The sequence below is a fragment of the Pelobates fuscus genome, chromosome 10, assembly GCF_036172605.1.
Source record: "Pelobates fuscus isolate aPelFus1 chromosome 10, aPelFus1.pri, whole genome shotgun sequence".
Lineage (NCBI taxonomy): Eukaryota > Metazoa > Chordata > Amphibia > Anura > Pelobatidae > Pelobates > Pelobates fuscus.
The window spans coordinates 9,732,834-9,756,246 of NC_086326.1; the positions used below are offsets into that span (position 1 = coordinate 9,732,834).

Sequence of the window (23,413 nt, forward strand, 5' to 3'; positions counted from 1 at the left end):
TAAAATCACATAATTATGCTAAAAAATTACTTAAATATACACGTAGAATTTTCATATATATGCATTTATAGGTATTTAAATTCTACGTGTATACTAATGTAATCTTTTATGTAATTATACATATAAATATATTTGCGGTTATTTGTATTTTATATATAGATAGATACATATAGAATGTCATTCAAGTGTATTTTGTTACCAATATATATATATTAATAACAAATTACAGTTAGAATGAAATTACATATGTATATATAATTTATTTTAATTTTTTTAAAAATATTTTATTTATTTATTGTATTTATGTATTCTTGTAATTATACGTGTATATATAAATATAAAATATATATGTATTATATATATATATATATATATATATATATATATATATATATATATATATATATATATATATAATGAAGAAAAATACCGGCACTCTAGGTCTTCCAATGATTGTAGTTTAATTTTCAATCCATTTGAAAACCACATAAAATCACTGGCTGACACTGTCTCTGCACCTCTCCTCCCCTATTAACCCCTGTTAAAAATAAATTAAAGTTAAAAATAAAATATACACTCACATATACATATATATATATATATATATACATATATATATATATATATATATATATAACACACATTTACACATGCACTAAGTGTATTTTAATAGATATATATATATATATATATATCAAATTATATATATATATTAATATCAAAATACACGTAGAAGGATGTTGATTATATACATAATTATAATAAAAAAATATGTAAATACGTAAAAAAAAAAATAATAATTAAAAATATATATATGTGTGTAATTTCGTTCTAACTGTATTTTGATATTAATATATATATTGATATCAAAATACACGTAGAACGAAATAATATATATATGTATATACCTAAGTATATACGTATACATCACTATATGTATACCTATATATAAATAAAAATAATTGTAAAAAAATTATATACATATATATATACATATATATATCCACACACGTGTGTATATAATAATTTTACATATATATTTATGTAATAATTTTACATAATTAGGTCCTTTTATTAATTACAATTAGCGGGACCTGCCTAACAATCCAGGCCGAAAGTATAGGGAATTTAATTTGCTAGCACTATATTTAATCCTATAACTTTCCAAGACACTATAAAACCTGTACATGGGGGGTACTGTTTTACTCGGGAGACATCGCTGAACACAAATATTAGTGTTTCAAAACCGTAAAATGTATTACAACAATGATATCGTCAGGGAAAGTGAAATTATTTCCTTTTTTGCACACAAACGGCACTTACACTGACGATATAGTACAAGCGTGTTGAACATAGTTAGAATTTAGGCTTGTGCAAAAGCCGTGTCTCAAAAATTGCAACAATATTTCCGGTTACAACAATGTTTATAAAAAGTGGCTGAATTCTAGTGGTATCTAGTTCAAAGCGTTTATCGTGATACCATTCTGTCCAGTTTTTATATAACTAAGTAGGTAATTCTAAACAGGTTAAGTTGAAACTGTGGGTAATTTAAGGGAGTGGTATGGGGTCTGGGATTTGTAAGATAGGTACCTGTCCGTTTGGGTAGGACAGTGGGACGTGGTAGGGAAGCTCCGGACAGTGGGACGTGGTAGGGAAGCTCCGTATGTCGGGGCTTTCAGTGGGTGGGTTGTTGTCCCGTCAGTTTCTGTGTATAGTGGGTGCTGTCGTAGGGTGGGGTATCGGTCAAGGTAGGTAGGGATGTCTCTGCAGTTCTATATAGGTCCGACTCCGTGTAAGTGGGGTTTCCCACATCGTTCAGGAGAGCTTCTCCGCATGGTCACATGAGCCTCAGACAACCCTAATAGTAAGTGAGCGTGTGGTCTTCAATGTGTATGTGTATTATGTATTCTTCTGTATGTACATTCCCCCTTTTCCAGATTCTATCTGTCTCGGGGTTAATTTGTCTGGGTGTATCCGGGTTCCTATCGGTTGTGGCCTGTTCCAGGCGGTGGGCGTGTTGGCAATTCCTATTTCTATGTCATTTACTGGTGTGAATGGGCCTTGCTAGTCCGTCTTAGGTATATGTCTCGAGACCATTGCGGGATCGGGTTTGGGGGGGCGTGTTCGGAGATCGGGATGGGTGGGCAGGGGGACGGGGAGCGGGTTGTCCATTCGGGGACCCACGGGCCCGCGCGACCATGCCAGCAGCCCTGTCTTACTGCGGTCGACCTGCGAACCGGCGGTGGCCGCAGCTCGGGCACTGACGATATTTTTGCTGTAATACTTTTTACTGTTTTGAAACACAAATATTTGTGTTCAGCAAAGTCTCCTGAGTATAACAGTACCCCTCATGTACAGGTTTTAGGGTGTTTTCAAAAGTTACAGAGTCAAATATAAGGCTTGCATTTCATTTTTTTCACAATGAAATTCGCCAGATTGGTTACGTTGGCTTTGAGACCGTATAGTAGCCCAGAAATAAGAATTACCTCCATAATGGCATACCATTTGCAAAAGTAGACAACCCAAGGTATTGCAAATGGGGTATGTTCAGTCTTTTTTAGTAGCCACTTAGTCACAAACACTGGCCAAAATTGGCTTTCAAATTAGTTTTTTGCATTTTTCACACACAAACAAATATTAACGTTAACTTTGGCTAGTGTTTGTGACCAAGTGGCTACTAAAAAAGACTGGACATACCCCATTTGCAATACATTGGGTTGTCTACTTTTGCAAATGGTATGCCATCATGGGGGTAATTCTCATTCCTGGGCTACCATACAGTCTCAAAGGCAACGTAACCAAACTGGCAAATTTCAATGTGAAAAAACTGAAAAGTGTAACATGCTTTATTTGACCCTGTAACTTCCAAAAACACCATAAAACCTGTACATAGGGGGTACTGTTTTACACGTGAGACATCGCTGAATACAAATATGTGTATTTTATTGCAGTAAAAGCAAACAGTATTATGACATTCACAGTTAGAATGTCACATAGAACTAAGAAAATTTAAAAAAAATCGTATTTTCTCTCATTTTTTTATATTGTATTCATATTAAGTTATGTTCCATACCTAAATATTTGATGTTAAATGAAAGCCCTGTTTCCCCTGAATAAAATGATATATAATAAGTGTGGGTGCATTTAATATGAAAGAGGTAAATTATTGTCGAAAAGACATATAGTCAAAATCTGTGGTTTGTTTACATTTTTTTTGGTTCACAACTTGTACATTTGGCTGCGGTCTTAAGGGGTTAAACATGTTTAATAATTATTTTTTTTTATACTTCCCACCAGCAGGGGGACTGCCTGACATTTCAGACAGTCCCCTGCTGGCAGATCCACAACCAGCTATAGGGGGCCATGTGATCGCTCTTTGAGAGCGATCACCTTGCCCCCGGGGGCCCGATTGTCCGTGGGAGGGCTGCCTGGGCTGTCACGCAGTTCTCCCGAAGAGGATCGCGCGGAAGTAAGTACCACGGACCTCAAGGGATAGAAAGCCGTTACGGCATTCTATGCCGCCGCAACGGCTTTAAAGCCCATTTAAATGGGGACGGCATAGAACGCTGTTAAGGGGTTAAACAGTTTAAACACAGCACTTTAAACACACAGGCTTTTCCACAGTACCTTTTCCTTTCTCCCAGCTGTTAGACTCCCTGATGCCTTCAGAGGCTGGCCTTTTAAAACATTAGTGCAGGTTAATTACATTCACCTGAAAGGGCTGACTTCCACCAATTAACCCTATCATGCTGGGAATAGAGAGCACTTCAATCTGTTACTAACATAGAAAGCCTCTCTGACACTGACACAATACATAGACGCACACACAGTTACATGCAGATACACCCAGCTAAATTCTGGCACACACACAGTTACGTACAGAGGCACACATGCGGGCACACACAGCTATTTAAAGAGTTAGACATGTTGGCACACACAGCTATATACACAGGGGCGTATTAGCCGCGAGGCAAACAAGGCATTTGCCTTGGGCGGCATTTTCCAGGGGGCGGCAAAAAACGCCGCCCCCAAATGCCCAAGGCAAATGTCTTGTTAGCCTTGCGGCTAACTGACATGCCGTCTGGGCGGGCGGTTGGTCTGCTGGGCAGCGCTGGCGGGCAGGCGGCTGGCGAGGGAGCACTTCCTCTGAGCTGTCTGCTCAGCTCCCTCGCGCGCCGCAGAGTGAGGCTGGGAGCCGGAATATGACGTCATATTCCGGCTCCGCCTCCCAGCCTCACTGTGCGGCGCGCGAGGGAGCTGAGCAGACAGCTCAGAGGAAGTGCTCCCTCGCCAGCGCCGCCCAGCAGCCACTGGACCACCAGGGAGAAATTGGAACCCCCCCCAGCATTCCCAAAGGTAAGGAGGCTGGGGGTGGGGGGGGTTAAATTTAAAACAAAAAACAAAAAAGGGTTAAATATGTGAGTGAGTGAGTATGTGTGTGTGTGTGAATGTCTGTGTGTGTGTGTGTGAATGTCTGTGTGTGAATGTCTGTGTGTATGTCTGTTAGTGTGTGTGTGTATGTCTGTTAGTGTGTGTGTGTGTATGTCTGTTAGTGTGTGTGTGTGTATGTCTGTTAGTGTGTGTGAATGTCTGTGTATGTCAGTGTGTGTGTCTGTTAGTGTGTGTGTATGTCTGTTAGTGTGTGTGTGAATGTCTGTTAGTGTGTCTGTTAGTGTGTGTGTGTGTGTGTGTGTGTTAGTGTGTGTGTGTATGTATGTCTGTTAGTGTGTATGTCTGTTAGTGTGTGTGTGTGTGTGTGTGTGTGTGTGTATGTCTGTTAGTGTGTGTCTGTTAGTGTGTGTGTATCTGCTAGTGAGTGTGTGTCTGTTAGTGTGTGTCTGTAAGTGTGTGTGTTTCTGTTAGCTAGTGTATGCGTATCTGTAAGTGAATGTGTGTGTGTGTATTTAGAAGGCGGGGGAAGGGTGGGGGTGGTGCGGGCGGGGGGAAGGGTTGGATGGGGGTGGCGCGGGCGGGAGGGGGGCGCCTGAGTTTTGTCCTGCCTAGGGCAGCACAAAACCAGGATACACCACTGTATATACAGAACAACTTATGGAATAAATTTATAACTTTTTACTCAAGACCGTGAGTGCAGCCCAGTTACTTTTGCTTTTGTTCTATATACAGAACAGAACATGCTGACACACACAGTTACATGCAGACACACACAGCTGCATACAGGCACACATGCTGACACACACAGTTACATGCAGATACACACAGCTCCATACAGGCACACACAGTTACATGCAGAGGTGGACATGCTGACACACACAGCTACATACAAAACAGGACATGCCGACACACACAGTTACATGCAGACAAACACAGCTGCTTTCAGGCACACATGCAGACACACACAGCTGCATACAGGCACACATGCAGACACACACAGTTACATGCAGACACACACAGTTACATGCAGAGGTGGACATGCTGACATACAAAGCTACATACAAGCATACTCACACTCAGAGACATACTCACACTTGTACATACTCACACAGACAAACACCCAATCAGTGACACAAAGACATATATTCATGGCATCCTGGATTTCTGCTAACTGAGTTTTCCCTTCTTAATGTCATTGTTGCTGATTTGGCAGGTTAATATATATATATATATAGTTACAGGGGCTCCTAGAACTTGGGGTGTTGGGAGTTGGAAGTGCATCAGTGATACCAAAATGACCTATAACTGCACACCAGCTGGCTCACCCCATCAGACTCAAACACCGGAGCTCTGAGGAGTTCCCGGCTAAAAAAACATAATAAACATAGGGAACTCTATCGCACCATATCCTAAACGTCACTCACTGCTGGCTTTCCTCTTAGAGGGAACGCTGGCTAGAAGATGCTTTCATTTACAGAGATGATGAATATATATTATTTTAATTTTCCAAAAATATGCAGTTTAAGCGTTTTCACATCTTGAACCAGAGAGGCATCAACTCCCCAGAAATGCTGCTATAACATATCGATGGTTTTTATCTTCGTAAAATATTTAAAATTCTCTTTTTTAAAAATGCTGTTTATTATCACGACATGTATATAGAAGAAAAATGTAGTTGGAAAAAAACAATAAATATTTTATTAATCACAGACGCCAAAGGAATATATGTCCATAGTAAAAGCAAATTATCTTAAAATAAAGCAGGCGTGAAATAATAAACATCGTGATCTCATTATTTGTATAACAAAGAAGCAGGATTGAGTAGTGTCTTATATTATCGGAGGTTGTTGTTAGAATTGCTGAATAAATTATCTTCCTTTTCAGCCGCAGACGTTTGTTCTCCGAATCCCTGTAAAAACGATGGGATCTGCGCCGTTCGAGACAATAATCGGTTCAGATGCATCTGTCCTCTACATTATAAAGGGACGTTCTGCGAAGTGGGTGGGTGTTTCTGAGATCTCTGCTCTTTCTACGAATTATTTTATCTATGATTGCACATTTCATCTGGTGAGTTCTGTTTGTTAAGAGTTGGTTCAAGGTGAACTTGTCGCCCTGCGCAGAAAATCCAGGGAACTGACCCCGTAGGTTTATTCATTAAAGGACTACTACAAGTACATTTTTTTTAATATACAAAAAATAATAAAGACTCGTGAAATATCTCTGATATATGGTAAAAAAAAAAAAGTCTCCTTAATACACAGCTCAAATAATACACCCAAAGTGCTTTCCTTCTGAAGAGAATTTTAAATTAACCGTTAATCCAGTGCCACGACCATCTCCTCAGTGCAGCCATGCTGCTTCTCCTAAATATCAGTTGTGCTGGTCTCTATTCTTCTTAAGATAAATATTTGAAACCTATGTCACAAGCCCAACAATCGGCATGCTTAGTCAATCCTATACTTCTCAAGGAAATGCATTGCATGCTTGTTTCTCTACTAGAAGTAATGAACCCGTGTTTATTAATTAAAAGCACTGAATCCTTTTTTCTCTATTAGAAGCATTGAATTCTCATTTCTCAATAAGAAGCACTGCAATCGTTGTTCTTTGCTAGAAGCATTGAATCCTTATTTCTTTGTTAGAATCCTTGTTTCTCTATGAGAAGCATTGAATCGTGTTTTTCTCTATTAGAAGCATTTAATCCTGGTTTCTCTATGTGAAGCATTGTATTCATATTTCTCTATGTGAAGCATTGAATCACTGTTTCTCTATTAGAAGCATTAAATCCTTATTTCTTTGTAAGAAGCATCTGGTCCTTGTTTCTCTAATAGAAGCATTGGATCCTCATTTCTCTATTAGAATCATTGTATTCATATTTCTCTATACAAAGCATTGAATCCTTGTTTTTCTATTAGAAGCATTAAATCCTTGTTTCTCTATTAGAAGCACTGTATTCATATTTCTCTATGCAAAGCATTAAATCCTTGTTTCTCTATTAGAAGCATTAAATCCGTGTTTCTCTATTAGCATAATTGAATCCTTATTTCTTGGTTCGAAGCATTAAATCCTTGTTTCTCTATGAGAAGCATTGAATCTTTTTCCCTCTATTAGAAGTATTGACTCATTATTTTTCTATTAGAAACATTGAAACCTTGTTTTTCCATTCAAAGTATTGAATCCTAATTTCTCTATTAGAAGCACTGTATTTATATTTCTCTATACAAAGCATTGAATCCTTGTCTTTCTATTCGAAGCATTGAATCATCGTTTCTCTGTTAGAAGCATGAAATTCTTGTTTCTCTATGCAAAGCATTAAATCCTTGTTTTTCTATTAGAACCATTGAATCCTTGATTCTTTATTAGAAGCATTGAATTCTCTTTTCTCTATTAGAAGCATTGTATTCATATTTCTCTGAAAATCACATAATCATTATTTATCCATGAGTGGGATCGAACCCTTATTGCTCATCGAGAAGCATTGGATTTTTCATTCTCATAGAGAAGGACTGAATCATTGATTCTCACAAAGAACCATTGCATGCTTGTTTCTCTACTAGAAGTAATTAACCCTTGTTTCTCAATAAGAAGCACTGCAATCGTCTTTCTTTGCTAGAAGCATTGAATCATTATTTCTTTGTTAGAATCCTTGTTTCTCTATGAGAATCATTGAATCATTTTTTCTCTATTAGAAGCATTGAATCCTGGTTTCTCTGATAAAAGCATTTAATCCTTGTTTCTCTATGTGAAGCAGTGAATCCTTGTTTCTCTATTAGAAGCATTAAATCCTTATTTCTTTGTAAGAAGCATCTGATCCTTGTGTCTCTAATAAAAGCATTGAATCCTTGTTTCTCTATTAGATGCATTGAATCATTATTTCTTTGTTAGAGGCATTGGATCCTTGTTTCTCTATTAGAAGCATTAGATCCTCATTTCTCTATTAGAAGCACTGTATTATATTTCTCTATGCAAAGCATTGAATCCTTGTTTCTCTATAAGAAGCATTGAATCCTTGTTTCTCTATTAGAAGCACTGTATTTATATTTCTCTATGCAAAGTATTAAATCCTTGTTTCTCTATTAGAAGCATTAAATCATTGTTTCTCTATTAGAATCACTGAATCCTTATTTCTTGGTTCGAAGCATTGAATCCTTGTTTCTCTATGAGAAGCATTGAATCTTTTTCCCTCTATTAGAAGTATTGACTCCTTATTTTTCGATTAGAAACATTGAATACTTGTTTTTCCATTAGAAGTATTGAATCCTCATTTCTCTATTAGAAGCATTGTATTCATATTTCTCTGTGCAAAGTGACTGAATTCTTGTTTTTCTATTAGAAGCATTGAATCCTCGTTTCTCTGTTAGAAGAATTAAATTCTTGATTCTCTATGCAAAGCATTAAATCCTTGTTTTTCTATTAGAACCATTGAATCCTTGATTCTTTATTAGAAGCATTGAATTCTCTTTTCTCTATTAAACACATTGTATTCATATTTCTCTGTGCAAAGCGACTGAATCCTTGTTTCTCTATTAGAAGCATTAAATCATTGTTTCTCTATGAGAAGCATTGCATCTTTGTTTATCTATGCAAAGCATTGAATCCTTATTTCTCAAAGAGAATCTTTGGATCTTATCACAGAAAAACATTAATTAATTGTTTCTCTATTAGAAATAATGAATCCTTGTTTCTCATAGAAAATCACATAATCATTATTTATCTATGAGTAGGATTGAACCCTTATTGCTCTATGAGAAGCATTGGATTTTTAATTCTCACAAAGAAGCATTGAATCATTGTTTCTCTCTAAAAGCATTAAAGCACAATGTCTCTATGAGGTGCATAGAATCTGTGTTTCTCTCAGACATAGCATTGCATCTTAGTTTCTCACAGAGAAGCATTTACTCTTTGGTTCTTACAGGGAAGCCTTGAATCATTGTTTCTCTATTTAAAGGATCAATTCCTTGTTTCTTACAGTGAAGCAATTAATCCATGATTCTTACAGAGAAGTTCTGAATCCTTCTTTTTATATGAGAAGCATTGAATCCTTGACTCTTACCAAGCAGGATTGAATCTTTGTTTCTCACAGAGACACACTAAATCCTTGATTCTCACAGAGACACATTGAATCATTGTGTCTCTATGAGGAGCATTGAATCAGTGTTTCCTTACACAGAAGCATTGAATAATTTCTTCTCACAGAGTTGCACCGAATCATTGTTTCTCACAGAGAAGTAGTGAATCTTTTTTTTTAACAAAGAAGCATTAAATCCTTGTTTCCCACAGAAAATCACAGAATACTTATTTCTCTCAGAGAAGCATTGAATTATTGCTTCTTAAAGAGAAGCATTGGATCCTTGTTAGTCTATGAGTAGCATTTAATTCTCATTTCTCGCAGTTAAATCATTGAATCCTTGCTTATCAGAGAGAAGTATATGACCATAGTTTATCACAGAGAAGCATGTAATCATTTTCTCAGAGAGAAGCAATGAATAATTGATTATCACAGAGAAACACTGAATTTCTGTTTCTCTGTGAGAAACAGGTAATCCTTGTTTCTCTATTAGAAGCATTGAATCATTGTTTCTCTATTAGAAGCATTGATTCCATGTTTCTCACAGAGAAGCACTGAATCATTGATTGTTATAGAGAAGCATCAGATCTTTATTTCTTACAGAGAAGCATTAAACTCTTGTTTCTCTATTAGACACACTGAATCCTTGATTCTTACAGAGAAGGATTTAATCTTTGTTTCTCTATGAGTAGCATTGGCTGTGTTTGCTGGGTGTGCATTTATTCTCTCTCTCTCTCTCTCTCTCTCTCTCTCTCAGATATGTGTCTCTGTCCCCTTTCTCCAACAGTTCTCTTCCTCCTTCCACAATTTCCAGTTTCACATTTTGGCCAGCACTGCTTTCGGTTTGGCTGCTGTGGTCTTTCATTTGAAATTAATTTTGGTTTCACTTTGAATTCTAACTTTAGAAAATAACCCTGTCTGTGTTTTGTGCATAAAGGTGTCACGATCCCTGGTGGTGGTCTGCACTTCCAGTTGGTTAAAACCTCTCTCATTGCTTGCTCGGGCCGTGCGTTGTGGTCTGATTTACTAACAGGAAAGGGATAAAAAAAATTCCATATCCAAAAGGAACTGTGACTTAGATCAAGCTTGCACTTCCAATCAATGCACAGGTTGTTCCCCATTATTCTCTCTTCTTCCAGGGCCAAATGACTGTTACAGGAATGATGGTCTTCAGTACCGAGGCCATGTCAGCTACACGGAACGTGGCTTACCCTGCCTGCCATGGGACTCCTACCTGCTGGCTAAAGAGAACATGAATTCATTTGTCAGTGGAATTTACATGTATGGAATTGGGGAGCATAATTACTGCAGGTATAGATGAAATCCTTGACTTTTAGCTCATGTGTGACCTGTATTCTATTGGTTCTGCTAAAGTTGGAATATAAACATTACATTGCTGGTTTTTAATGCTTAGAATATATTTTCCAGACTGCACTTTGCTATCTTTTCCTGATTTAATGATTTGCGGGTGTCTTCAAAAGACACTCCAGGCGCTATAACTGTTTTAGCTCACTGCAGTGAATATGGTGTCTGGAGTCTCTTTGTGCTGTCTCTCATTTGATATTAATCAGTTTAAACCCTTAAGGACCAAACTTCTGGAATAAAAGGGAATCATGACATGTCACACATGTCATGTGTCCTTAAGGGGTTAAAATAGTTAAGCTGAGAATGATGGCCCCCCTAGTGTCTGCCCAGTGCCAGCCCATGGCTGCTGCTCAGGCTAATACACATTAACCAGACTAACGATGGACACTCTCACCGCCCATCTATCTTAGCCTATCATCGCCACGCATTGCTGTGTGAAATGGCTAACATAGAGTTATACTTTGCATTACATAACCTCCCTCAGCTAGCCTTTTATTCTTTGTCAAACAGATTGAAAACAATTTAAGACTGAACCGTAGGATGACGCCAATAGAGTCCTAGCATCATAACCATTTCAATGTGTCTCTTGTAGCAAATTGTGTGTGGCGGAACCAACCACGCCACTGTACACTGGAGGAGCCTGGTTGCCTGCCTGTTGCCTTTTGACTATGGACCGGCATCTAAATACTTTATTTACCTATGCAGAAAGGTTTATTCATGTATTTCTGCCCTGGCGTTCGGTAGATTCTCGGATTTACTGAATTAACTCATTTAACCCAGATAGCTATGCCATGGAGCCTATTCGTGTAATAAAAGACTTTGGCTCCATGGCAATTGAACTGTATGTGTGTGGTCTGATCGCCATTCAGTAATAATGTGCGCTCATACCTAAGCTATCTGGAGATATGTTGCATGTCTGTATTTTATGTAATAAATGTAACCTTGTGTATTTTATTGTATTTTACTGTCTTTTTACTGCCATGTGCTTAATGGAGTTTTGCCTCTGTCCTTGGAGATAATTGGATTACTTCTCAATTATCTCCAGGATAGAAGACTCTGTGGAACTGGTTTTGGGCAGACAAGCCATGCTTCATTTGGTCACAAAGGACTTCGATCTATCTTTTGAACCAATGGACCAATTTGGATGATTTTGACATATGTTTGTATTTGGAGTATGCTGATTCGGAAAATGTATGTGGATATGATGCATACTTTTAAAGTTATGAATAATGTGGAAAAACTGTATTTCTCTGCCTGTGATAATTATATTACCCATTGTGTTCAGTAATCATATCACAGGCAGAGGGGAGGATTTTGTGTGGTAGTGTCTGTGTGTATTGTACAGATTGATTGGTTGTATTTCAAAGCCCTGTGGGCAGTACTATGTTTGTGGATTGTGAATAAAAGAGGCTGTATATGCCAGTACAGTCAGTTCTGCTTGATCTCAAAACGAAATGTGTCGTATCGTTATTGGGGGAATTGGATTGTATGCTGATTGCCAGGAGTGTAAGCTGAGTGTATGCTTTTCCTGTTCAGCAGTTTACAGCATTAACATGCTTGAGAGCATCGCATGCTTCTCCGGCTCGGTGGTTGTGGTGTCTGCTGCAGTGCTTGGAGTCCTCAGGAAGCGCTAGGAGCATCCTTTAACAGAGGTACCCAGTCGGGGAGCCCGTCGATCCATTACATTGTGTAACTGGCACATAATTCAGGCTGGGAGAGAAGTTAAACAAATATCCTATATATTTTGTTAATAATCAATAACACTACAGACAGATTAGAATCTTTGATTTAAAAAAATACCCTAAACTTTGTAACTTTTAAAAGAGAATATTACCAAAGAAATTTAAACCAGGAATGACGAACTTTATCCCTTCATGTGGGCAAGAGTTTTCGAAACTTGTCCATAGAAACATAGAAACATAGAATGTGACGGCAGATAAGAACCATTCGGCCCATCTAGTCTGCCCAATATTTCAAAATACTTTCATTAGTTTCTGGCCTTATCTTATAGTTAGGATAGCCTTATGCCTATCCCACGCATGCTTAAACTCCCTCACTGTGTTAACCTCTACCACTTCAGATGTAAGGCTATTCCACCATGCTGTCTTTATATTACTCTTCCCAGAAACACAGGTTATTGTTAAACGGTGATAGTTTCCATTTAAATAGATCCATTATGAGACCAAACAAGGCCTGTGTTTTTAATAAAGAGCACAAAACATTTATCTTACAAAGAAACAGTGGACACATTTGATTTGTTTACACTACAAAAGAGTTGCCTTCAAGGGCATGTGATTGCTCAGTGCAGATATATATTCATGTTCAGTACAAATATTCCCGATAAGACGCTTCATCCCACCTGCTGAAATATAACAAGGTCATCCATTGAGCTCCATTGAGAACAGCAGAACAGTCTTTTCACCTGGTTCTTTGTTGGTGGTGAAAAAGCTCTCATCTATATTGATCTCAAGAGGTCTTTAAAGCAAGGTCAGAAAATATGTGGAATTCTCTGCTCTGTGTTAGATGATACACGCACCAGTTTCTACAATAAAAGGCTATGCGGAATTATGATAATTTTAGTATTTACAATGTATATCAAGTGAAAATACATGATTGGTATCATCGGAGTAGACAAGGATTTTCTTCCATTGTAGTAAAATGGGTTCCATACAGACATACCTCCCACTGCACTGAGGAAGCAGCCAAAGAGGAAGCCATTGTGTGATCAAGACAGTTTGCGCTGGGTAGCTAGTGTGGTCCAATCAAAGACAAGGACTATTGGGTCCTAAGAGTTTAAAGGTCCAATCTTTTACTTCACAATCTCCCCTCTCAATTCTCTCATCTCTTCTACTTTTAACTCACTTCCTCTCTTCTGCAATCCCACTCACTCTCAATTCTTGCCCATTAAAGATGGAACAACGCCTTTATCAAACTCAAACTGCCACTTCACTCATGACTTTCCACAAAGATGACAGAAATGACTGGCTTTATACCCCGCCACACTCCCCATGCTTCATATCACCATCACCTCTACCCCCATTCCAGGGCTTCATATCATTATCGCTTAAACCCCCCACTTTTCAAGCCTCATATCACCCTCACAAAAGGCCTCCTACTCCCGGGTTTCATATCACCATCACCTCTACCCCCCCACTGCCCAGATTTCATATCCACATCACTCCCTCTCAGTCTGCTTGCTTCATATAACCATCACCCCGCCAAACTCCACATGCTTCATATTACCATCACCTCTACCCCCCACTCCCTAGGCTTCATATCACCATCATCTCTACCCCCCACTCCCCGGTCTTCAAATCACTATCACCTCTACCCCTCACTCCTCTGTCTTCAAATCACCATCACCTCCACCACCCAATCCCCAGGATTCATATTACTATCCCATAAACCCCCACTCCCAGGGCCTCATATCACCATCATCTCTACCCCCCACTCCCCGAGTTTCATATCACCCCCCCCACACACACATACACACACACACACTCCCTGGGATTCAGATTACCATCAAGATATGTGTGTATAGTTAGCCAATAAGCAAAGGTTAGGTGATTGGAATTGTACAACCAAAGTTTTTAACCACTGTGACGAGACCAATCTCGCCACATTGCATTGGAGAAGCCTGGTTGCCCGCCTGTTGCCTCTGGACTATGGCCCCATGTTAAAAAGCTTGATTTTCCCCTGCAAAGACATGAAAGCCGGGTCCTTCGGTACTTGCCCTATTTGAATAGTGATACCCCAGATAGCTATGCCATGGAGCCCATTCGTATAATGAAAGACTATGTGAAAGACTTTGGCTCCATGGCAATTGAACTGTATGTATGAGATCTGAGCGCCATTCAGTAATGAATGTACCTGTTTTATGCAATGGCTGCAGTTATATATTTTTATGTATTTTATTGTCTTTTGCTGCCATGTGTTCAAGCAGCAGAGTGAATTGCAGGGAATTGGGAGCCCAGTCTCCATTCCCCAGCGGCAGTATGATTTATTGGGAATTGGGAGCCCAGTCTCCATTCCCCAGCGGCAGTGTGATCTTCAGGGAATTGGGAGCCCAGTCTCCATTCCTCAGCGGCAGTGTGATCTGCAGGGAATAGGGAGCCCAGTCTCCATTCCCCAGCGGCAGTGTTATCTGCAGGGAATTGGGAGCCCAGTCTCCATTCCCCAGCGGCAGGCTGAGCTACCGGGGGCAGAGACGGTTGGTCCTGTCCCCCAACGACAGGACTATTTAGCCAAAGTCGGCCCCCGCTCCAGCAGGAGAGTGGTGTATCTAAAGGGGAGACAGTCGGTCTCCCCCTCCAGCAGCAGAGCTGTGTATCTAAAGGGGAGACAGTCGGTCTCCCCCTTCAGCAACCAGGCTCCAACCAGACTACTCCCGTGGTAGTGTTGGCACCAGGGCAGAGTACCGCTAGTCTCTGCCCACTCAGCAACCCACCAAGTCAGCTTACCAGTCCACACAGCCATGGTGAGGCACCTGGACATGGACAAGTTTCTCCTCTACCCAGGTGTAGTAACCAGTTATTGTGGGTGGGCTGTATTACTGTTGGTGCTTCATGGGTGGGCTGCTGGACTAACCAGGGCACTGACCGGCAAGAGGTCAGATACCCTGTTAGTCTGTCTGGAAAAGGGGAGAGATGTGACGAGACCAATCTCGACACATTGCATTGGAGAAGCCTGGTTGCCGCCTGTTGCCTCTGGACTATGGCCCCATGTTAAAAAGCTTGATTTCCCCCTGCAAAGACATGAAAGCCGGGTCCTTCGGTACTTGCCCTATTTGAATAGTGATACCCCAGATAGCTATGCCATGGAGCCCATTCGTATAATGAAAGACTATGTGAAAGACTTCAGTAATAATGTACGCTCAGATCTAAGCTATCTGGGGATATGTTGAATGTACCTGTTTTTATGTATTTTATTGTATTGGAGTTTTGCCTCTGTCCTTCGAGATAATTGGATTACTTCCCAATTATCTCCAGGATAGAAGACTCTATGGAACTGGTTTTGGGCAGAAAAGCCATGCTTCATTTGGTCACAAAGGACTACGATCTATCTTTTGAACCACTGGACCAATTTGTATGACTTTGACGTATGTTTGTATTTGGAGTATGCTGATTCTGAAAATGTAAGTTATATGTGAATGTGATGCATACTTGTAAAGTTATGAATAATGTGGAAAAACTGTATTTCTCTGCTTGTGATAATTACATTACCCATTGTGTAAGGTAATTGTATCACAGGCAGAGGGGAGGATTTTGTGTGGGAGTGTCTGAGTGTATTGTACGTGTTTATTGGTTGATTTCCAAAACCCTGTGAGTGGTACTAATGTGTATATAAGAACAATAAACCCACAGCTCTGTCTGACCACTGCTTGACCCTCAACACGGAGCTCTGTCTCGTTCTTGGGGGGGATTCACTGTATGCTGTTAGAGACTGATTGCCAGGAGTGTAAGCCTATTGTCTGTTTTTCCTGTTCGTCTGCTAGCAGCTATTAGTGAGGTTCCAGTTCGGGAGTTGGAGTGCTATTTTGTATCCAGTTCGGGAGTTTGGTGTTCTGCAGTAGCTGTGCCTGTGTCTCTGGAAGGGGAAGATCTACTAAACGGCGGTTTAACCCTTTTATGCCTGGGGGTGCCATTACAACCACCTTATAATGTTTGTCGTTGTTTTTTTTTTGTGAGCAGCTTCGCTCTAATTATGGTCTCAATTTAATATTTGGGGATACGCTTTTCAAATGATTTAATAATATTGGATACATTTCCAAAATATTATTTTTCAAAATATGAAAATATTGAAAAATATATATCAAAATATTCAGTGATTTTAAAGGTTTATCCAAAAATATGAATATATTGGAAAAGGTTATTAAAACAATTACATTGTGAAGTCCTGAGTGAGTACTGAGTACAGTATAGACAATATTAATAAGGTTCATTCCTATTAATACTGTGTCTTCATTGTTTCCCAAACAGAAACCCAGATGGGGAAGTCAAACCTTGGTGTTACTTTAAAGATGGCTCAGGAAAACTGAGCTGGGGCGTGTGTAATGTTACAGTTTGCACGGACAGTGAGTATCACTCTAGATGTATCCAGGTCTGGTCATCTCAGAATGACTGGACAACATATTAATTCTATCTGCTTTTATTCCCTGTCCTTTGTCTCTTTATATCTGAAATATATTCCTTACTCCTCATTATTTTGTAGATTGCAGTTTATTTCCTAAGAGGAAACCAGGGTGGTCCAAGGGAAAACAATAATAATAATATCAATAACAGATCACGTCCCAAGGAACATAACTATAGGAAACGTTCCGGGCTTGTTTAGTCTATTCTATCTAATAGGTTCCGTCAGCCAGGGGATTTATTTAATCAGATTCTATTCAGTCTCCTGCAGTTGTGGTCTTTCTTTCCTGGTGGCCTCTCCATCTCTTCCTGTGTAAGAGTGAGGGGCGCTATTAGTGGGTGTAACATTTGGTGATAAGGTTGTTAACCTGTTGTGCTGTATAAAATGTATGTAATTATCTGAAAACTCATTATTTTTAACTTATTTCAAATTCAATTATATCATCTTCTATCGTATCTAATTATGGATTATACAGTTTGAGTGAACCATTTGGCATTTAGCTGTAACCCATCTTCCACCCAGATATAATTCACAGTGTTCCAGTCGTCCGATCAGTGAACAGCACCACGGACAAACCGATCGTTGCCACGGACCTCAAAGGCAATATCACGAAACGTAACACCACGTTACCCACACAAGGCAACACTACATTTTCCACTTGTGGATTGAAAGATATTCCTACAAGCATCCGTGGAAGAATATTTGGTGGGAAAAGGACACAGCCTGGTCAACATCCTTGGTTGGCATCATTGCAACTGAAGGTCAGCGTGCCACCGTACGCTGCAGGACACATTTGTGGTGGCACATTGATTGCTCCATGCTGGATCTTGACTGCAGCTCATTGTGTAAAAACTCTGTAAGTGCCAGACTGTGTCATATTTACATTGTACAATGATTATACTGTTATACAATTCTGGAACGTACTTAAAGGGACACTATAGTCACCTGAACAACTTTAGCTTAATGAAGCAGTTGTGGTGAATAGAACATGCCCCGGCAGCCTCACTGCTTAATCCTCTGCCATTTAGGAGTTAAATCCCTTTGTTTATGAACCCTAGTCACACCTCCCTGCATGTGACTTGCACAGCCTTCCATAAACACTTCCTGTAAAGAGAGCCCTATTTAGGCTTTCTTTATTGCAAGTTCTGTTTAATTAAGATTTTCTTATCCCCTGCTATGTTAATAGCTTGCTAGACCCTGCAAGAGCCTCCTGTATGTGATTAAAGTTCAATTTAGAGATTGAGATACAATTATTTAAGGTAAATTACATCTGTTTGAAAGTGAAACCAGTTGTTTTTTTCATGCAGGCTCTGTCAATCATAGCCAGGGAAGGTGTGGCTAGGGCTGCATAAACAGAAACAAAGTGATTTAACTCCTAAATGACAGTGAATTGAGCAGTGAAATTGCAGGGGAATGATCTATACACTAAAACTGCTTTATTTAGCTAAAGTAATTTAGGGGACTATAGTGTTCCTTTAATTGCAATACATACAAAAAATGCTGCGAGATGTGCAGAGAACAGCAGAAAATGTTGCCCTGTCACATTTTTTATGATAAACACCTCAAGGTGACCAATCCACTTCTGTGAGGTGGCAGTGGGGGGAGCAGACAAAGGGGCAAACTTGCCTTAGTGTGTCACTTCTTGGTGCTGCCATCTGCCATGATACCTTTTCAATTAATGGCAAATTTTGTCTGCCAGGAGCTGTTGTCAAGTAGTTCTTCCTTTGTCTGTTCTATATGTTCTCAGTTCTCTGGAATGTCAAAAAATTCCAACACAGTGAAAGAAAGCTTTCCATAAAAATGCTATAATTATAAAGATACTATTATTCAGTAGTCACAGAGCCACCTTAATAAATACAGCGCAATTACTATTTTCCATTTTTCCATTGAATAAAATACTCAATATTCATTTGGATGGTAGTTCACCATTGGAGATGCCTATAAACTATATTCCCCATGGGGAACAAACAGAGCTGCCAATGGCGTAAAACACACTTTTAACACTGGTGACCCATGTAAGATGAAAGGACAAGGAAATAAGAAACATTTCGAGTATTAGCGTAGCTTACGATTATCTGTAGTACCAGGGTTTCCCATAAATGAACAGGGCATAATGTTTGAAAAATGTGTCTACAGACTTTGGTGGTTCCAGTAATCCTATTGGACTAATTGAAGCCACAAAGCCTATGTGAATATCTATTATGAATCGCAAAGTTTGCTGCTAGGGTAATCGTAAAAACACTCCACGTTTGGTCCACATACATGTTCAAGAAACCACCGGAGCTGTGCAGACAAGTTCCGAGCAAGTTCTTTCACTGAACTCAGGACATGAGGAAAACTCAAAGAGTTCTCTATAGGAAATTCACGACTTTGAGAAATGTGGAAACATATGACAACCGTCTCTGTGCTAAAAATGTGTATTCTTACTTTATTATTATTTTAGATTTTCTTGGACAGCAGTCTGTATATGGAATTGCTTTATTTCATTATTGCGCTGTCTATCAGCTCCATGTTTCAAATAATAGTTACCCTATTTTTTGTAACATAAAAAGAGCTTGGCAGTGAAGGAATTATTGGCCCATAAAATTATGGAGAGAGATTTTGCTAATTTAAAGACATTTACTTTCATATAATCCGAAATAACAGAAACTTAGGCCAACATTACAGAAAATAACCTGCTTTATCTTTTCTTTCACTGAAAGAAATGTTGATAAAATAGCTGAAAAAGTACAGAAATCTTGACTAGGAGATAATGAAAAAAGTTCTGTAAAAACTGTGTGTGAATAAGCTTCTGAAAATCTTTTCTTAATGTGTTCTTTGACATGCAGGTCAGAACCGCAGATCTGGAGAGTATTTCTGGGTAAAACGGATTTGATAAAGAATGAGACTTATCAGCAGTCTTTTGATGTTAGAAGAATAATCATTCATGAATTCTATCGGGAGGAACCCAGGAGTCTGCACTATGACATTGGTAGGTAGATCGCAATTCCACAAAGCTGAGACCATGACAAAAGCCGGGTTCTAGAGTTTAAAAAAGGGAAAATTACAAAGAATGTTTAAAATATGTGAATCTGACATAACATATGCCCTTTCATGAAGTGAAATATACCAGTGATTTATCAATTTACTGCAGTGCATCTTGGAGATTTACAGAGAACTGATGGCTGTTGTGTTTGAAGAACTGCTTTCTGAGTGCATGAGCTCCAGTAGCCCAGTCAATGTTTTATTCAGCCCTTCCTAATCTAAATCTCATATCCAACCCGATCTAAATCTCACATCCAACCCGATCTAAATCTCACATCCAACCCGATCTAAATCTCATATCCAACCCGATCTAAATCTCACATCCAACCCGATCTAAATCTCACATCCAACCCGATCTAAATCTCATATCCAACCCGATCTAAATCTCACATCCAACCCGATCTAAATCTCACATCCAACCCGATCTAAATCTCACATCCAACCCGATCTAAATCTCACATCCAACCCGATCTAAATCTCACATCCAACCCGATCTAAATCTCACATCCAACCCGATCTAAATCTCACATCCAACCCAATCTAAATCTCACACATCCAACCCGATCTAAATCTCACATCCAACCCGATCTAAATCTCACATCCAACCCAATCTAAATCTCACAAATCCAACCCAATCTAAATCTCACACATCCAACCCGATCTAAATCTCACATCCAACCCGATCTAAATCTCACATCCAACCCGATCTAAATCTCACATCCAACCCGATCTAAATCTCACATCCAACCCAATCTAAATCTCACATCCAACCCGATCTAAATCTCACACATCCAACCCAATCTAAATCTCATATCCAACCCGATCTAAATCTCACATCCAACCCGATCTAAATCTCACATCCAACCCAAGCTAAATCTCACATCCAACCCGATCTAAATCTCACACATCCAACCCAATCTAAATCTCACATCCAACCCGATCTAAATCTCACATCCAACCCAAGCTAAATCTCACATCCAACCCAATCTAAATCTCACATCCAACCCAATCTAAATCTCACATCCAACCCGATCTAAATCTCACACATCCAACCCAATCTAAATCTCACATCCAACCCGATCTAAATCTCACATCCAACCCAATCTAAATCTCACATCCAACCCAATCTAAATCTCACATCCAACCCGATCTAAATCTCACATCCAACCCAATCTAAATCTCACAAATCCAACCCAATCTAAATCTCACACATCCAACCCGATCTAAATCTCACATCCAACCCGATCTAAATCTCACATCCAACCCGATCTAAATCTCACATCCAACCCGATCTAAATCTCACATCCAACCCAATCTAAATCTCACATCCAACCCGATCTAAATCTCACACATCCAACCCAATCTAAATCTCATATCCAACCCGATCTAAATCTCACACCCAACCCAAGCTAAATCTCACATCCAACCCAAGCTAAATCTCACATCCAACCCGATCTAAATCTCACACATCCAACCCAATCTAAATCTCACATCCAACCCGATCTAAATCTCACATCCAACCCAAGCTAAATCTCACATCCAACCCAATCTAAATCTCACATCCAACCCAATCTAAATCTCACATCCAACCCGATCTAAATCTCACACATCCAACCCAATCTAAATCTCATATCCAACCCGATCTAAATCTCACACCCAACCCAAGCTAAATCTCACATCCAACCCAAGCTAAATCTCACATCCAACCCGATCTAAATCTCACACATCCAACCCAATCTAAATCTCACACATCCAACCCGATCTAAATCTCACATCCAACCCAAGCTAAATCTCACATCCAACCCGATCTAAATCTCACATCCTACTCGATCTAAATCTCACATCCAACCCGATCTAAATCCCAGATCCAACCTGATCTAAATCTCACATCCAACCCGATCTAAATCCCACATCCAACCCGATCTAAATCTAGTATCCAACCCGATCTAAATCTAGTATCCAACCCGATCTAAATCTAGTATCCAACCCGATCTAAATCTCGTATCCAACCCGATCTAAATTCAAGATCCAACACTGTGGCAGTATGTCCTGATACAGTGTGTATATGTTCCATAGCGGTGGCTGTATGTCCTGATACAGTGTGTACATTTTCCCCAGCTGTGGCTGTGTGTCCTGATACAGTGTGTATATTTTTCCCAGATGTGGCTGTATGTCCTGATACAGTGTGTATGTTCCCCAGCTGTGGCTGTATGTCCTGATACAGTGTGTATATTTTCCCCAGATGTGGCTGTATGTCCTGATACAGTGTGTATATTTTCCCCAGATGTGGCTGTATGTCCTGATACAGTGTGTATGTTCCCCAGCTGTGGCTGTATGTCCTGACACAGTGTGTATATTTTCCCCAGATGTGGCTGTATGTCCTGATACAGTGTATATGTTCCATAGCTGTGGCTGTATATCCTGATACAGTGTGTATATTTTTTACCAGATGTGGCTCTATGTCCTGATACAGTGTGTATGTTCCCCAGATGTGGCTCTATGTCCTGATACAGTGTATATGTTCCCCAGATGTGGCTGTATGTCCTGATACAGTGTGTATGTTCCCCAGATATGGCTCTATGTTCTGATACAGTGTATATGTTCCATAGCTGTGGCTGTATGTCCTGATACAGTGTGTATGTTCCCCAGATGTGGCTGTATGTCCTGATACAGTATATATGTTTCCCAGCTGTGGCTGTATGTCCTGATACAGTGTATATGTTCCCCAGATGTGGCTGTATGTCCTGATACAGTGTGTATGTTCCCCAGCTGTGGCTGTATGTCCTGATACAGTATATATGTTTCCCAGCTGTGGCTGTATGTCCTGATACAGTGTATATGTTCCCCAGATGTGGCTGTATGTCCTGATACAGTGTATATGTTCCCCAGCTGTGGCTGTATGTCCTGATACAGTATATATGTTTCCCAGCTGTGGCTGTATGTCCTGATACAGTGTATATGTTCCCCAGATGTGGCTGTATGTCCTGATACAGTGTGTATGTTCCCCAGCTGTGGCTGTATGTCCTGATACAGTATATATGTTTCCCAGCTGTGGCTGCATGTCCTGATACAGTGTGTATATTTTCCCCAGATGTGGCTCTATGTTCTGATACAGTGTATATGTTTCCCAGCTGTGGCTGTATGTCCTGATACAGTGTGTTGATGTGTATTTTTTCCCCTTCTGTGACTGTATTGCTTTGTTACACTAGAACCCATATCGTTCACTACAGGCCCTATCTCTCCCCTGCATCCACTCCTTTGAATATGCTTGCATTGATAGGAACGCAATTGGATGCATTTGGTGAAAACTGGTATTGAAAATGGTTTCAAAGAAAATAAAAATAATAAAGTGGCCCCTGCATTTAGTTTTTCTCCTTCATCTCCTGCATATTCTGCATTTCTCCTGCTCCGGGCTCCACAAACACTAGCATGGTCAAC

The 23,413-nt window shown here is 39.6% G+C and overlaps 1 protein-coding gene across 1 annotated transcript in view; it reads left to right on the forward strand.

Moving 5' to 3' along the window:
• The window catches only part of HABP2 (hyaluronan binding protein 2), a 46,765-nt gene that overhangs the window by 18,025 nt on the left and 5,327 nt on the right, over positions 1–23,413 (forward strand). The window contains exons 6-10 of the mRNA XM_063435099.1: positions 6,277–6,393; positions 10,597–10,768; positions 16,801–16,895; positions 17,474–17,807; positions 19,780–19,922. Of these exons, the coding sequence (XP_063291169.1) occupies positions 6,277–6,393; positions 10,597–10,768; positions 16,801–16,895; positions 17,474–17,807; positions 19,780–19,922 (861 nt within the window). The remainder of the gene's footprint in view (positions 1–6,276; positions 6,394–10,596; positions 10,769–16,800; positions 16,896–17,473; positions 17,808–19,779; positions 19,923–23,413) is intronic.